The sequence below is a fragment of the Acanthopagrus latus genome, chromosome 14, assembly GCF_904848185.1.
Source record: "Acanthopagrus latus isolate v.2019 chromosome 14, fAcaLat1.1, whole genome shotgun sequence".
In the NCBI taxonomy this organism is placed as follows: Eukaryota; Metazoa; Chordata; class Actinopteri; order Spariformes; family Sparidae; genus Acanthopagrus; species Acanthopagrus latus.
Window position 1 is genome coordinate 10,368,778 of NC_051052.1, and position 16,854 is coordinate 10,385,631.

A 16,854-nucleotide genomic window follows, 5' to 3' on the forward strand; every position below is an offset into this window, starting at 1 on the left:
TTCTTTTTTATCTCCCTCCATCTATTTCCTTTGCTCCCATGTTTCAACTCTCCCTCCGCACTCAGACAATAGGCCTACACATACGTCCTCGGCTTGTAAACGATGCTCATCTGGTGAATCGACTGACCCGCGCCACCTGGGTTCAAACTCTGGTTTTGACATGTCAGAGTCTCACGGACCAGATCGGCACACGGAGAAAGATAAATGGCTGTAAAGCCAAGACAAGCAACGCGGTGCTCTCCAGACAGCGCAGAGTTCAGAGAAGTTTTCAAGGACAGCTCTATACACAAGATGAAAGTGATCTTCTGGGCTCTCATCTCATCTCCACCGCTCATATCCAAATACCACCTGGCTCATTCTGTGCTGTCAGCACTTTTTATCTCAAAAAATTAATACTTCTTTTTTTCTCCCTGGTCAGATAGGGGTACTTTATTCGTCGTGGTTTTGCCCGGAGTCCTCCGCATCATTCGTGAAATGTGAAAGATTTGAAGGCACGGATAAAAGGCACTTTTCTAATCAACATTTTTTTTTTCCTTAAGCGCTTCTTTCTTTTTAAAAGCTGTTTTTCATTATTTATAAGTGTTCTGAAGGTGCTACCGAGCTGATTTCTTTCACCAGGCCTGATATGAGGCCGATGGAGCTTGCAGAATTGATTAGATAAGCTTGGAAATTACAATGTTGAGCACGCAGCGCTCTGAAATGTGCTCTAAAATACACCCCGACGCGAATATTAATACCCAGGGCTTATAAGCATATATTTGAATGCATGGGGGGAAGTTTGTCCGCAAAGTTTCATGAACTGTCCAGTATGCATTGCCATATATTACTGATCAAATAAAATGTTGCCCCCTCCTTCCCCAACTTGCGTTGCATTCACAGTGACGGGTGGGTAATCACAATTTCATCATTAGCGGCCAAACGTTCAGAGCTAATCTCTGTTTTACTGAATAATTCTGAAAGATGTTAATCAAACATACGAAAGCATATTTGAAATATTTAACCAAACGATATTAATGAAGATCAAAGGGTGGGCTGTTTTTAGCGGATGTTACGCGAAAGGCCCGGGTAATAGCTGGGTCCATAGGAGCACATGAAACAATTTGTCTTCTGCTAAATATTTCATGCCCACTACCTGTTGTATGGCGCTTAATGAGCTATGGAGGGGGGGGAAAGGTGATTTATCATGTAAAGTTTTCAAAGGAAATGCTAATGCACACACACACACACACACACACACACACACACACACACAGGGACACACATTCCTTGCAATTTTCTTCCACACATTTTTTTTTTCCTCAAGTAGCATAGCCATAGCCACGTTTTGCAGGGTGAATATTTTAGCCCCGAAGAAAAGCAAACTCAAGCGAGAGCAAGAATCAGGGGTCAATGGTGTGTCTTTAAAGAAACTTTCCCTCTCTTCGCCTCTCTGCTCGGCTCTGTTCCTCCCCGGAATACTAATATCGGCAGGGGAGGGCGAGAGAGGGAGAGATGACAGAAACATTGTGGACGTATGTGTCAGGGAGAGGGGTCAACTCCGGGCACGCGCATGTTAATGCTCGCCCATTAATAAAATTTATCCTCCTCGCTGTCGACTCCTCTCAGCAGCAAGGGCCCAGCGTGCATTTTATGTAGATGCTTTTTGTTTTTTCTTTCTAATTTTCTTATTCTTTTTTTCTCTGTCTCAGAGCCTGTTGGAAGAAGGGGGAGAAAGAAAAAGCATTGCCTCTACCTGAGCAAAAGTAGCGTGTCGCAGTTTAAGTTTACTCAATTACGCGTAGAATTCCTGCATTAAGAATGTTACGTAAAAGTTAAAAGACATGTTGACAGCAAAATGTACTTAAAGTGTCAAAAAATGTTCATTATGCAAAGTGTTACCTGTCAGTGCTGCCATATGTTAATATTAATGGATAGATGGAAGCTGGATTATCATTTTAACTGACGCTTTAAAAATGTATGCAGCATTTTAATATTGCCGCAGGTGGAGTTGATTTTAACCACATACTGCCAGGTTATTTAATGAAAAACTTTTAGTTTAGAAACTAATAATATGATTTTAATGTAAATTGTAGATTTGTATTGTAACAACATATGGAGTGAAGTGAAAGCTACAATGTTTCTCTCCAAAAAGAGTATAATGAAAATAAGCAGTCACACACTATTATTAAGAGTTTTGCTTGAGTAAATTCACTTTGTCACATTCCGCCCTGGGTATCATTTGATACTCTCAATACTAATGCTGATTTAATACTCTAGTTTCTGTACTGACCAAAAACAATGTTTTTTTGTTGATTTTTGTGACCCTACTTTGAATATTTTTCAACTAAACTCTTTTATTCTGGAAGTGAAAAAAGCGGCGGATCATAATCCAAACCCAAAAACAAAGTGAAATACGTAAAATTATGATTCATATCAGAAAATGTCTGGCCAAGGAATAAGTTAAAAGGAGAATACATCTGAGCAAGCTTTCAAGGCCAACTTCTGGTAGTTGTTATAAGTTTATGATACTCGACTGCAACGACTTGTCAATTAGTTTTCAACGATCACTCAATGTGAGTACTTTTCTTTTTGTTCAGTCAAAATTCTCTGATCTCAGCTTCTTTGTAGCTTCTTTGTATTTCAGGGACACTATGTATTTTTTTGTAGAAATTCAAATTCTGAATTTTAATATTTACAATACTATTCCTGGAGGAATAAGGTCCCCAGAACACAGTTTAAAACTAGAAAGGTGGCAGGGTCCGCCATATATTAAAGTAAAACAATAGGAAATAGTTTTGTTCTTAAAGTCTGTTTTCCCAGTCATGAAAATGGCTGGTGTGTTTATCATTCTCTTCTGATTAGGTGAGCGCACATGTTTATATGAATATTTCCTGCTTTCTTTGCTCCTCTGTGACAGCCAACTGAGTCAAAACCAGACATTTGAGGATGGCGTCTTGGACTTTTGAAAACTCTGATTTTTTACCATTTTCTGATTTTAAACAAGGTAATGAATCCCTAGTTTGATTCCCAGCTTGCGTCTGTACAGTATATCTAAGACGGAGAGAGATGTAAGAGACAGTGTCTGGTGCGTGTGAATGGAAGAAAGAAGAGACATTGTAGGTGCAGGTGTGTGTGTGAGAGAGAAAGAGAGAGGGAGACAGAGAGGGTGTGAGTATGAAGATGGAGTAAAACACTTGGATCCTTTCCAGCGCCACAGAGCGCCCGGGCCAGGAGAAGGGCAGGGCAACAGTAAGAGAGCGACAATCGTCAGGTGATTAGAAAGACTCGGAGGCTAGGTAGACCTACAAAATGAATAACGGCGCACCCCAAACCGCGCCATAAGGCTCAATGGTTTGTGATTTGCAAGTTGATAAGACAAGAAGATTAATAATGCCGCATGATAATGGCTGGCTGAAGCTCAGCTGGGGAGATGGTAATGATGGGATATTGCTGTAGGAGCAGTTCACTGAGCCACAGTGGAGGAGTGAGGGGAAAGATGGAGAGAGGGAGAGATGGAGAGAGAGACAGACAGACCACAAAAGAGAGAGAGAGAGAGAGAAGCTGCAGCTGCATGGGGGAGAGAAAAAAAAAAGAAGCACTCATCCCAATTGGCCCTCAGGATATGAGAGTTTGAAAAATGAGGATGCAGTTATCATTTTAATTAGATATAAAGTTTTTTTTTTTTTTTGATACGTATAGTGTGTGTATGTAATTTTTTGCTGAAATAAGGACTTCAAAGAACGCACGTATTTCTGCAGCGCACTGTCCCGTCATAACTCCTGACATTTTTTTTTTTGTTAATTTGCACCTTTTTTTTCACCTGCCAGGTGGTGGAGGGGAGGAGAGGGTTGCCGCGGCGAGCAGGTAAATCATCGTGTGACACCTACAACATCACGTACACACAGGCTCACCTGTCGACGCTTACTGTAGCACGGCAGGGTTCAGGTGGGTTCTTCCAATCCTTGAATGTTTGTGAAGTGTAGGAAAGAAAATCAAGGCCTTGGAAGTTTTGTGATGATAGACATAAATAAACTTTGAAAGTTCTAGAATTTATGTACTTTTCTTTCGGATACAAATTAAAGTTCTCATGTTATTTGGTAACACTTTGAACATATGTAATCATTAATAAATGGTAAATTAATAGTTAATTAAACATTAGTTAATAGTGATTTATTTATCTATACTGTTTAACGATACTTTGTTGACAATTAAATACTTCTGTAAACCTGACTAAACAATCAGTGTTTAGATAACTATTAAATACTCATTTATTAATTGATTATAATATATTATTATTATTGATTGTTATTATAAATTGTTACAAAATATCTCTATTCTTTCACAAAATATATACAGTCAAGCACTTTCAATGACCCATCTGTATATTTGTCTCTTATCATTAACTTGTAAGGTAATGATTTCAAGGACCGTTGCAAACCCTCCCATATGAGCATGAAATTCGTCTACAGGATGTATGTGTCTTCGTGTTACCTGATATTTCTTTACATTTGTTGTCTGTGAGATTGTGTAAAGGCTGCCAGTCCTTGTTACAGTGTTGTAACAATAATTAACCTTGATGTGTCTCAAACTGCGCCATGTCTGGTGTCTAAATGATGGAAAATTGGGCCTCGAAAGTCCTTGAAAAGTCCGTAGCTGTAGCAGTAACAGCATTTATTCACTATCCAGCCTGCCTGAAGCCTGAAGTGCTCAACATGTTTTTGTCCGCTGAGGAAAGGACGTCAAACCGCAAAAAGAAACAGCTTGTTTGTTCCCCTCGTCGACACACACAAACGTCCAATTTCCCTCCGAGGAAACAGAAGTCTAATCTCCCGTGCAATTTCTACATTTTTAATGATCTCGTTTGATTATGACAAGCTGTTAAATGCTGTGATCTATTTCCACTGTTTCTCCCCCGTTACATCTGCGGCACTGTTGACTCGCGTGTTTACACCTCAGACAAACATTTTGTCAGATCTCCCGATTCATCTTAATTGCACCACTTTGTCAGCGCCTGTTGATGATCTTTTACCATACCCTTCACTCAGCGTTCCACCGCTGTCTCTTTTGTTTTAGACGGAGGCGCGCGCTGCGGCGACTTAGATACTGATCAAACCGCCCTTCATCTCCACGGGAACTTGTGATTACACAATCAGTTTTGAAGCTGAGCCCATTCTCTGAGAGGAGGAAAGGACTTGAGGTTTGTTTTGCTCCTAAAAAAAAAAAAAAAAAAAAAGTTAATTGTTTACGCGCTCTCCCGACCTGAACACACTTTGCAAAAGAGCTGATGCAAACCACGAGATTCTCAGGCGCGTTGGGTAATTATTCAGAAAAAGGTTTTTGAACCTGAGCAAAAGCTAATTGAACAGGTTAAAAATCAGGTGGTTGAACATCGTTGATAGAATGGCATTCGAGTTGTTTGAGGTCAGCGCGGCTCCAAACGATCGCCCCAAATGTCTGTTAATGAGTCGGTAATGGTCATTAAGACCTAATTAACGGTGGCAGAGTGGGGCACGAGCGAACTGTAACTGGAGCAGGACCGCCGCCGTGTCTTTCTTGTGATGCTCTGGAAAATGAGGAGATTACAAGATCCAGCCAAGTGTGGGAGGCCTGTTTGCGAAAGTAATGACGCTAACGAGTGACAAGTTAATTACCGGACAAGTTGGGCTCCGAAGATCAACTCGGCTAACAGATGTTGTTATTGATGGCGGCGGCCGAGAATAGCCGCGGCAGCCAATTTACTCATTACGCAGCGGGTTAGCAGCAGTTGTTTTATTGTGCGGCGTGCGATTGCGATGGTGTTTGTCGCCACGGTGGCACAGATGGCGGTTTCACAGTTTATTTCAAGATTGCGAGGAAAAAAGTGAGACTCCACAATCACACACCTGAAGGATTGTCTGACAGCTTATGAAATGTTTGAACAAAGTGAGAAACTGTTACAATGTCTGACGGACGGCGGGGGGGAGAACATGCTCGTAGAAGAGGAAAACAAACTCCAAAATGTCCTTTTAAGATCTTCTTTTCTAACAGAGACCTACAGTACACTGATAAGATCAGAATCCTGTCAGCACTCTCATATCTAGATTTCCACTTAGACAAGTTTTAATTAGATAGCAATAAGTAATTAGTGTTTAATAAGTTCTGCTGCCTCCACGTGTGCTTTCTCCTTTCTCTCCATATGTATGATGGATGTGTTGGATGCCCCCGGTGCTACTGATCACACTGACAGGAGTGTTGTTTGTCCAAAGTGGGATTGACACTCAGTCAGGGCCCCCGCCCGGTCGCCCCCCCACATCATCGACATGACACAAAATGGAATGAGCCACATTAGCGACACGCGGCCGTACCCGCGCGAGGCAGCGTCCCCCGCAGTTTACACCCATTAAACGCCCGTGATAATGTTCAGAACCCCCTCCACGTACCGCGTCTTCCTGGAATCTCGACAGCGGTAAGCACTGATAACCGATGGCGTGCGCGGGGGGGCAAGACGTGACAGTGTCAATAACCATAATCATCCCTGGGCAGGAAATAATGAAGCGTATGTGCCATGTCAGCCCTACATGCCTTCAATATCCTCTAATAAAATGAAGTGGAAAATTTTTTTTATCCGAGAGAGAGAGAGGAGGAAAAAAAAAAAACAATCAATAAAGCCATCTAATGATAAATACGAAATTGCCATGTGGAGTGAATATTATTTTCCCTCTCTGAGGATGCTGGGCAGATTATTAGGATGAAGGGGAGAAGCCTATTTGTATGTAAATGGGAGATTGATTATATTTATTTGCTGGCAGAGGGGCTCCGAACAGCTCGTGCGCTCGTGAGAAACACACACACACACACACACACACACAGTAAGAAGAGTGAGAGACATCCATAGAGAGTCTGGTCATCAGACAGCTGTTTTTCTGTCTGTTCTGTGTCCGGCTCCTTATGACAGAGGGAAGGAATAATAGAGAAACGACAGCGAGAGAGAGAGAGAGAGAGAGAGAGAGAGAGAGAGAGAGAGAGAGAGAGAGATCAGTCTTGTGGCTGCCAGCTCCAGCAGGGCTCACCTCTCCAGAATATTCTAATTACCAGCCCTCCTCATTACAGATGTAATGTCAATGAGCGAGGGAGAGAGAGAAGAAGAAGAAGAAGGAAAAAAAAAAAACTTCAAGCAGAGAGGACCAATTCTGTAATTTCTTAATCACTTTTTTGGCAACCTTTGCATGTGCCGCGGTTAATGCCACAAATTGAATGTTTCTTTGGTTTCTCTCTAAATAGGCTATCATGCCGCCGCCGCCGCGCTTAGCGAAATCTATTATTGTCATTTGCATAGGGGCCTTTTTAGTGGCAGGATCCTACAGAGGGGCGAAGAACAAAGAGCTCATGAGGGAGAAAATAGGACAGAAATGATCCGGCGCTGCCTTTCGAAGACGTGACGTCAGGTCCCTAATGAAATCTTTTGACTGAGACCATAGCAAATGGTGGAATCTATATCTGACACTTAATGGTTTGCATAGAAATTAGAGCCGGGGAGCGAGCGAAAAGGACCCCCTCTCGCTTGATGTCCCCTGATTAATTTACAGCACTTTTGTTACATCGGCATCGTCCAAAATAAATTAACCACGCCGGAGATATCAGAAACGGAGCGCGGGCGAGGCGGGGGAGGGAGATGCAATTTATTAGGAGAGGAAAAAAAAAGTTAGATGAGATTAAATAAAACACCTAATTGACAGGAAAAGTCACCAAGCACAAGCAGCGTTCACCATTGTCAGCTGGGAAGAAGCGCATGTATGTGTTTGGAAAGGGGAGGGTGTAAGAGGGAGAAATAAAGAAAGAGCGATAGAGGGAAAGAGCTGGCCACTTGATTTCCTATGAAAATTAATCGGCTATCAAACAATCTTGGTCTGCCGAGGATGATTATACAGCAGGGGCAGCGACAGGGAGAGAAAGTGAGAGTCAGGGAGAGAGAGAGAGGGGGAGAGAGAGAGAGAGAGAGAGAGAGAATGCCCTTTGTGTAGGTGAAATGTGTCGGGGACTGTCATCGTAATATACCTCAGTGAAATGAAGGTTAATTCTGATGTACAGCCTGCATGGCCGTCATTATCGGCGAATCATGAAAATAAATTAAGCCACTGAAATAGATACTCCTCCGGTACGCGGCAGGGATCTCATGAAGGATGGACGGCTGAACTTTACAGATTATTATTGGGAAATAGTGCCGAATTCAATTAATGCACCTAAAAGACACCTTTATAGAGGGCAGCCATAATTTAAATGACAGCAGGGTGTAATTTTGCTTGTTATAAGTCAAATTTGCAGAGTTTCATGTTTCATGCGTTTTTCTCTCCTTCCCCCCCTTCCCAACCCGTTTTATCCCTCCCCCCCTTTTTCATTTTTTTTCCCTTCTGTTTGCCGAGGATCTTCCTGTCCTTACTCCAAGAAAATTCCTGAAAAGAAGAAAAACACTCTCCCATGTTGAGGTTTTTTCTTTTCTTTCTTTTTTTTTTTCCAGAATCAGATTTCAACTAGTAATAAATTAAATATAAAAAGAAAAAGGGAAAAAAAAAGAAATTTCCTGCGTTGTAGCCGCTCCTCACCTCCTCCCGAGTCTCAAAGTATATTTACAGTAATCCTCTGCGGCAGATCCCGCATCGCCTGTCCGCTTCTCCACCTTCGCGGTAGCAGGACCCCCCGTGCAGAGGAAACCCTGCCAAGCATACAGATGCACGCGGAGCCTTTATGCAGATCCACCCCACCTTGAAAACCTGAACGAGAGACCAGTGAACTTGGTAAATGGTTGACCTCTCACCTGCGCACAACGGAGAGAGAAGCCGGCGGCTTAATCCGGGCAGGTGTCTGACAAGCAGGCGAACATAGCCGGGGCCGTATCGCGCTGACCCTCGCTCAGACCTCCCTTATCTATTAATCTACACCTCTCTGTAACAGGGGGGTTGAATTAACACCTCCGCGTGGTGTGGAGGGGGGGCTTTCTGATTAACACACATCACCCCACCAAGCTGCTGTCTGCCTGCCCAAATACAGAACCAGGAGAGACGTGCAAACACATCCGTGCACAAAACCGTACACCCACACATGCGCACACTTTTTACGGCACGATCACGACGCGCAAGGTTTAACGTGCGTGTTTTATGGCAGTTTTCTGAATAAAAAGGGAAAATAATGTGCACCCAGAAATGAAATAATAAGAAGAAATGCTGTATTCTCCGATGCATGTCTGTTGTTTAATTTGACATAAATAGTTTCCCATCTAAACAGAGGCCGTGTTAAATATTTATGTGCCTGTTTTTTTATTTTATGGAAGATTTGCGCGGCGCAAAATAGAAGCCGGAACTAGCCGCGTCTTTATGGCGCATGAAATATATTATGAACGGATTAAGGAGCAAGCTCGCGAGAACGGGGCGCGCGTTTCGAAAATTGCGTCATAAAACGCACAAGAGCGGCGCGCCAAAATAGGCGGATGAGAACTGTTCATATAAAAGTTGGGAGTTGTTAAAAGTGTGTGTATTAAAAAAAAAAAAAAAGAAGAAGAAGAAGACAAATCCCACCGCTGACTTATTCTCAGCTCAGTGAGGAAAGCCAAATAGGAGTAATTGTATTTGAGGGTAGAACGTAGTAATTTAGACTGTTAAAACCATTGGTGTCATCTTTATTTAATCTCACCCATGGCGAGAAATCATATCCTCCCTTTTTTTTCCAAAGCCAAACACACACAAATCTCCACTTCCTTCCTTTCCTTCCATCTCCCCCTCTCCCCCCTTCTCAACTCGAGCAGTTTAAAGAATCCTTCCACTATCATTATTAGTATTGAACTCATTTCTAAATTCAGAAATTGGCTAAGGAAGATCATTCATTGCAGCGGATAGTAAAATCAATAGCTTTTGTGTCAGGCGGCAGGGTCTGTCTCCGTCTCTCAGGGTGGGTTGGAGCTTGAGTGTGTGTGTGTGCGAGTGTGAGAGTGTGTGTGTGTGTGTGTGTCGGAGCAGCAGAGTACAGTACAGAGTGCAGACAAAAGGCGAGCGAAAACTGGGGGAGTGGGGCCACCTCTTGACGACATGGATACACGGTCGCACACACACACACACCCACACACACACACTCGAGCACAGCTGTAGCTGCTGTGGCCGCTACTGCGGCTGCGAGTCCAGACATACACTCAAACATATATATAAAACACGCATGCCTATGTTTTGCATTTAAATTAAATCTAATTGTGTGCAGGCATTTGTTTTTTTGCGTATATATATATGAATATGCTCAAATTTACATACACGCCGGCTTAATTATTTTTATTTGATTTTATGCATCAACACACACTGAGCACATTTATACATATACACACACACTTTCATTTTCTTGTCTTGTCTTTTTTTTCTTTTTCTTTTTTTTCTTTTTTGAAGGCGGAGCCCGGTGACGGAACGAGGACAGCTTATCCCAATGAGAGTCAAATCAATCAAGTCCTTTTAATCACCACTCTGCTTTTATAGTGTGGCAGTAATGATGGAAGCCTATGTAGGGGCAATCCCCTAAGACCCCCCCCCCCATATCAACTCCACCAACTCCACCACCACTACCACCCCATGCGGCTGGCTTGGATTGGAGCCGACACACACACACACACACACACACACACACACACACACACACACTCTGATGATTTTCATTTCTCAATTACATTATCTTATTAACCAATCAATTGTCGGCCTTATCAATAATTAATGTCCCCCCAACTATTAGAACGTAGATTAGATTAAATGCCAGTCTCTTGTCTCCCTTCTTTGATACTTTTAACTGGGCCCTTCACGGCCAATGAGATTTCAAGAGGAAACTCAATGTCTGGATTCTTTTTAAATATTTTAATACACATATTTATCATCGCTGTTTAGAAAAAAGATTTTTAGTTCTGACACATTTATATTTTGTTACCGTCACCACAGTGAGAAATTAGGAAAACAAATGTCAAGCAACCAAAATTATAGTTTAAAGGGTCACTGTAGTTTTATTGTAGTAGTTAATTCAGTCATGAAAACAAAGAGGTGTTTTTTATTTAGTTTGTTCAGGCACAAAAAAATCAGACAGTGATTAAAATGTCTTCCCCTAAACTACAGACTGCTCCTTTAAATCTTGCTCTTTTCAACAAGTCAGTACTGTATTTACGTTCAATTTTCTAGTATTTCAGTGAAGATTCCTGAATTAAAAACCATATCACAGCAGACATATACGCTTTTATCAACGTCTGTCTTTCTTTTTCTTTTTTTTTTTTTTTTGAAGACTGAGCACCACCAGATTAAACGACTGGTTAAGAAGGATATTTTTTGCATTGCAGTGCCCGGCTCTGGCATGCGCTGCTGCTCCTGCTGACTGCCAGACGAGTGCTCCGAGGGGTGTAAAAGGGAACGAGCTTGCGGATCGATGTCTCACTCTGCTCGGCCCAGCTTGTAGCTGTTGTTTCTCACACAGAGAGAGCTTCGTCCGGGGTGCCACACACACACACACACACACACACACACACAGAAAAACAGCCGGTAACAACTGTTTACCGTCTGCTGCCTTGGGCCTGAGTGGGGGCCTTGAACTCGTTACACCTTGCGGTAGCCGGCGGCAGCTCGCTCTTTGAGGGCTGCTGATATTAACCGCTTCGACAGCATAGAAGTGGTCTGTGGGAGGGTGAGGGGGGCTGCTATTGAAACGTCAGGATCTTTGACTTGTATAGGGAAAAAAAAAAAGCCTGGTGTGTGTGCGCGCATCTACACACACAAAAATACCTGTAGACAAGCCCACTAATTGTAGTGTGTCATTTTCCTCTTTTCTCTCACTCTCACACACACACTCAAAAGGCTTCCTGACCCCAGACTGCCGGGGCTGTGCAGCTGTTAATTATAACCTAGTTCACAGGTTACGCATATTCTCACAATGGATCGTACAGAGGCGGCCCCTCATCGTTTTCTGATGTATTTTTTCACGATTTTTAGGCTGGAGGTGTGCGAAGTCGTCGTTGTGTGTGTGTGTGCGTGCGTGTGTGTGTGTGTGTGTGGGGTGGGGGGGGCTGTGCTGGGAAAGCCTGGACGCGCTCGGCATCGGAGGTAAGATGAGAAGAAAAAGATGTGGAAATGCGCGGAAAAAAGTGAGCTCTCGGCGTCTCCTCGAAACATCTGTCAGCACTCAGACTCCGGTGGCGGGGCGGAGGAGAGAGCGGAGGGCCCTGGTATGCGGCGGGCCCGGCCCAGGAATCAGTGGAGCCGCTCAGCTTGGCAGGGCCGCCTTGTTTATTTGCCCTGACCTCGCGTTCGCTCCGAGGTTACGGGACCTGCTCGGTGAAAGGAGCCATTGTCCTGCAGGAAAAATCTGTTACAAATATTTACCATGGGGGGGGGGGGGGTGGTTGGATGCAGAGCCCATGGCCTGCAGCCAACCAGACCAGAGCTGTAAAAATTCACTACGGTGCATTTTTTTTGAATGAGCCACCTCCACCCATCATCCCTTTTAAAATCATACCCCCGCATTTTTGTTAATGAGATCACATTGTCACAGGTTATTAGTCATGTAATAGCCTTAGCATCAGGTTCCTATGATTTCCTTCAGCCCAAATTTACCCCGAGCATTTGAACAGGGCATGTGTGCAGGGACAGTGTGGTTGCACATTTAACGGCTTTCAGTCGGTCCACGCATTACTGAAATTATAATTCCCCTTAATTTTATGTATTTCCAGCGAAAAACACTAATTTGCCTCCCTGGCCCTGTAGTTTGTGTACGACATTATATTTAACTACTGCGCCAATGTTTTTCTTGCAGAAAAATCTGGAGCACATCCCTGCACTACATTTCTTATTCCACCGGGTCCCCCTGTTAGGTCAGTAGTAACAAATGCATTTTCAAAAAGGCTGCATAAATTCCCCCCCCCCCCCTTTTTTTTTTCTTTTCTTGAAAATGCCATACTGGTTTTTTAGCTGGAATAAATCTGCTGGTTTCCATCACGCTTTTGCCTTTTTTTTTTTTTTTACCCTTGCAGCCGGACCAGGCGGACACCCTCACCGGCGCATTGACATGCAACAAAGCTAATGGTGGCCGGGACAGGAGGGCCTAATCTTCACTAACTGACAAGATTTAAATTGAGGAGACATCTTCCGCTGATTAGCTCCCACACCCACAATTATCCAACTGGGGTGTCAAGCAAGGTTTAACATCTCCACTGATTCTGCTCTCCTGAGACATCCGGGAGGCAATGCAATCGCTTTTAATAACTGCCTCCCTTCTTTTTGCTCCCCTCCCTCCCTCCCTCCATCCCTCTCTCTCTCTCTCTCTCTCTCGCTCTTTCTCTCTCGCCCCTTTCTCCTCTCCTGCACGGCGGTCCTGCCCTCCTCTTCCTCCCCCTCCTCTCTCCCCCCCTCTCTCTCTCCTACCTTCACTCCCTCTGTACCCCCCCCTCCCTGGTTCTCAGTCATTCAAGCTCCCTTCAAAATTAACCTTTCCTGCGAAAATATAATTTCTCACAAAATGAACCCCACTGAGCGATTTTTTTTTTTTTTTCTTATTTGGAATAATTTATTCAAATTGCCCAACTCAGAACAGCAGAGCAATCTGAACGCCGAGTGGACCCCTGAATTTGGATCTGTCTCTCTCTCTCTCTTTTTTTTTCATCTAAGGGTAGAGAGTGAGAGAGAAAGAGAGGAAGAAAAAAAAAAGTTTATGTACCTTGCTGTCTTCTGGCAAATAAGGGAGCTCGCCTCCACCTTCTATCCCCAGCGCTCTGGCAGCGGTATCCCCCTCGAGTGTACACCTCATTAAAATTCATCTGATCTGAATATTTTTTGCAAATATGGTCTGATTGCTCACCATGACATGAAACATCCCTGTGTGTTATTTTAATCACACGCACCCCAACGGGCAACGTATATGATGGCTGTGACATTGAACCCCTCCACTGCTTGACCCCATTTTATGAGTGCACGTCACTTTAGGAGGGGGCCGGGGGGACGGAGGAGGGGGGTGCGGGGGCGGCGGTGGTTTGGAAGTTACCTGGAAATGATGGACACGCTTGATAATTCTTCCCTCTTTTTTCTTCAAATGTTCACACAGCATCAGCTCGGTTTAAAGCCCCTCTCAATCACCCCCCCCCCCCACCTGCTCCACTCTCCCCCTCTCTAATGAACTGTTTTCTTCCGGTGATGGAACGGGGACACAAAGCAATGTGATTAATAATTTACTGTTTAGTTTTACTAATTGATCTGTTTTGGGAGCCGGGATAAAAGTGAGGATGCATCCTCGGCGCACAATGCCTTTCATATGGCATTTATCCACAAGTCGCAACCGGCTCCCTCAAGATGAATAATGAACTAAACAAGATCAAATAATGATCACTTGGGAGCGTGAGCAGAGAACTCCCTTACAAACACCAGCGAGTTTACCTTAGGTTCTCTCTGCATATCACACAACAGAGTGGCGCGGGAGGCTGAGCAGCAACAAAGAGCCACGTAAGGGGCTTGCAAGGACAGCGCTTGTGATTAGTTTTCAGTGTTTGTGAAGTCGGGGGGAAAACTTTTCTGCATGTCTCCTCTCATTACGGTGTCGCCTGTCCGATGTTGATCTTCCGTTTTATGCCTCTGTAACCTTGAATGTCTTTCAGAATGAGCGGGAGAATTCTCGGGGTGGGGGATGTGACCCGAACTCCTCAATGTCTAAAGTCAAGGTGAGTTTAAACTTAACTGTCATGGCGGGCAGGTCATCTAAACATTCCACTAAAAAAAAAAAAAAGGAACCGACAATGAATTGTCGATCGTCTGTTGACTTTCCTGTCTGTAAAACGTCAGAAAATTGTGAAAGATGTTGATGAGCATTTCACAAAGCTCAAGATGACATCCGCAAATGTCTTGATTTGTCCACAACCCAATAATATTTCACAAGGGAAGTATAGAAACCGGACAATATTCACATTTAAGCAGCAAAAATGAGAGCATTTGCCTTTCTTTTCTTAAAACTGTACTTAAATTGATTTGAATCGATAAAAAACCAGAGTCAATTCATTAATCGTTGCAGCTCTATTAACCACACAAGAGAATAACAGAAAAAGACAAATTCACTTTTCATTTATAAAACCTGATATCTGTTCTGAGACCGTGGATGAAATGAGGCTGACCAGACCTGACGTCACGAATGGCAGTGAATCTTTTATTTCCGATAAAAAATAGGGCTTTCCAGACAATTTAGAACCCTGCATGTCATCACAGTGAACACTTGAAATGAACTATTCACTTTAATTCGAGTAAATCTGAACCCATGTATGTCAAATTGTCTTCCACACACGGCCCCCAGTCAGTCATAACAACTCAGTGTAGTCGCTGAAGTGCTTCCTGCTGGAACAGATTCAGTCTTCCTTCCCTCCTCGCCGCTGTATTGTCATGGAAAAAGTACAGCGGCCCGAGGCGTCCTGCTGGCTCAGCAGGGGGAATGAGCGTTCAGTGTGTTCGTGACGTCAGGAGTTTGAATCCAGCTCACGACTTTTGACTCTCTGCTCTAATAAAAACGGAAATGCAACGAGAGCAGTGAGGAAAATAAAACAGCACCGCTGACATTTGTGCTCAAGTTTGAACTGGAATCTGCAGAGCACCTGTGTGCTTTTATTTTGACACTGTACTCACTGTGTGGTCAAGCAGGGAACTCAGATTATCATGTTTTTACTGTGAGATGCATATAAAAAAACAATGCAAAATACATTTGTGTAACAGTAATAGCCAGTTATGGATGCATATCTGTGCACATTCTCTTTAGTGCTGGCTTACTTGTGAGCCATTTCGTGGCGCTAATCTTGCAGGGATGGGGAGGGCTGTGGGTTCGGCAGGGGAAGCAGCCTGCAATCTATTTATCCACAGCACCTTAACACCGAGGGGGGATTAAAAATGAAATGAGAAACATTCCTTCCTTGATGCGCCGAGGTTTTAAAAGAGACAGAATGGGGTGAAAGACATCTTGTATCACAGAGATGTTCATCTGTTTGCAGATGAGCCATGTGTGCTTTCTTTTATTATTATTTATTTATTTTTTTTAGCGTGCGAGACTGACTCGAATTTACATTTTATTGTTTTGGATTACACGCTGTTGGCCCATTGAACCTAATGCGCTTTCACCGCCGCCGTGTCTGTAATGGTTATAGCTGTTAGCTTGTAAATAAGGTTTAATACAGCGAGCCACTGTGAAGTACCAGCTTGTGAGCGTGCGTGTGCGTGCGTGTGCTTGTGTGTGTGTGTCCACGTGCTCTCAGTGGTCTCTTATAAATATTCCCATGACTGGGTAGAAGAGAGTGTCATTATGTGTTAGCTGCAAGTAGCATAAGATTAAAGCACCAACTAAATGCCCATATCATTACCCTATTAGCATATGACATATATGTGTATAGGTGCCGGCTTAATTAGCGTTGATTGATTGGAATCAATGAGTGTAAAAAAGGGGGCTAAGAGGGGGCAGGGTTTGTGGGTTGGTAAGTAGGGTGTCTTGTGAAAGTATCCAGAATTAAACCGGAGATAGTCCTCTTATTTCTGATTTGATTTGGCTTAGCTGTTAAACATGCAGGCAATCTAGTTGCCTTTGATACTCGACTAAAATCTATCCTGCCTGTCCCCCCACCACCACCTCCCTTCCTAGAAAAAAAAAAAAAAAATAGTAGCCTAATTTTGTCATGGATATTACACAGACACATGCATGAATCAGTGCTGGTTGTCATAATTATGTTAACATAGGGGATATTAAATGAGACAGGCCTATTTCCAAAGGTGAGACTGTAGAATCAACTCGGCGCTCAACAAACCTCGGTGTCAATCACGCGAGCGATTCATATTCAACTAAAGTCAAGCGCATCTGCCTGGATGCATTATTTATGTCGGA

The 16,854-nt window shown here is 43.4% G+C and overlaps 1 protein-coding gene across 3 annotated transcripts in view; it reads left to right on the forward strand.

The window, feature by feature from the left end:
- The window catches only part of mdfic (MyoD family inhibitor domain containing), a 150,263-nt gene that overhangs the window by 107,403 nt on the left and 26,006 nt on the right, over nt 1-16,854 (forward strand). Inside the window, exons 6-7 of one of the 3 annotated variants that reach the window (XR_005078851.1) lie at nt 3,807-3,924; nt 14,603-14,665. Coding sequence is in view for 2 of the 3 variants with exons in the window: in XM_037121375.1 (XP_036977270.1) it covers nt 3,807-3,843; nt 5,053-5,086 (71 nt within the window). In the remaining variant the exon portion in view is untranslated. Of the gene's footprint in view, nt 1-3,806; nt 3,925-5,052; nt 5,102-14,602; nt 14,666-16,854 lie in introns of those variants that run through there. The other 2 variants (XM_037121375.1, XM_037121377.1) reach the window with 2 other exon arrangements.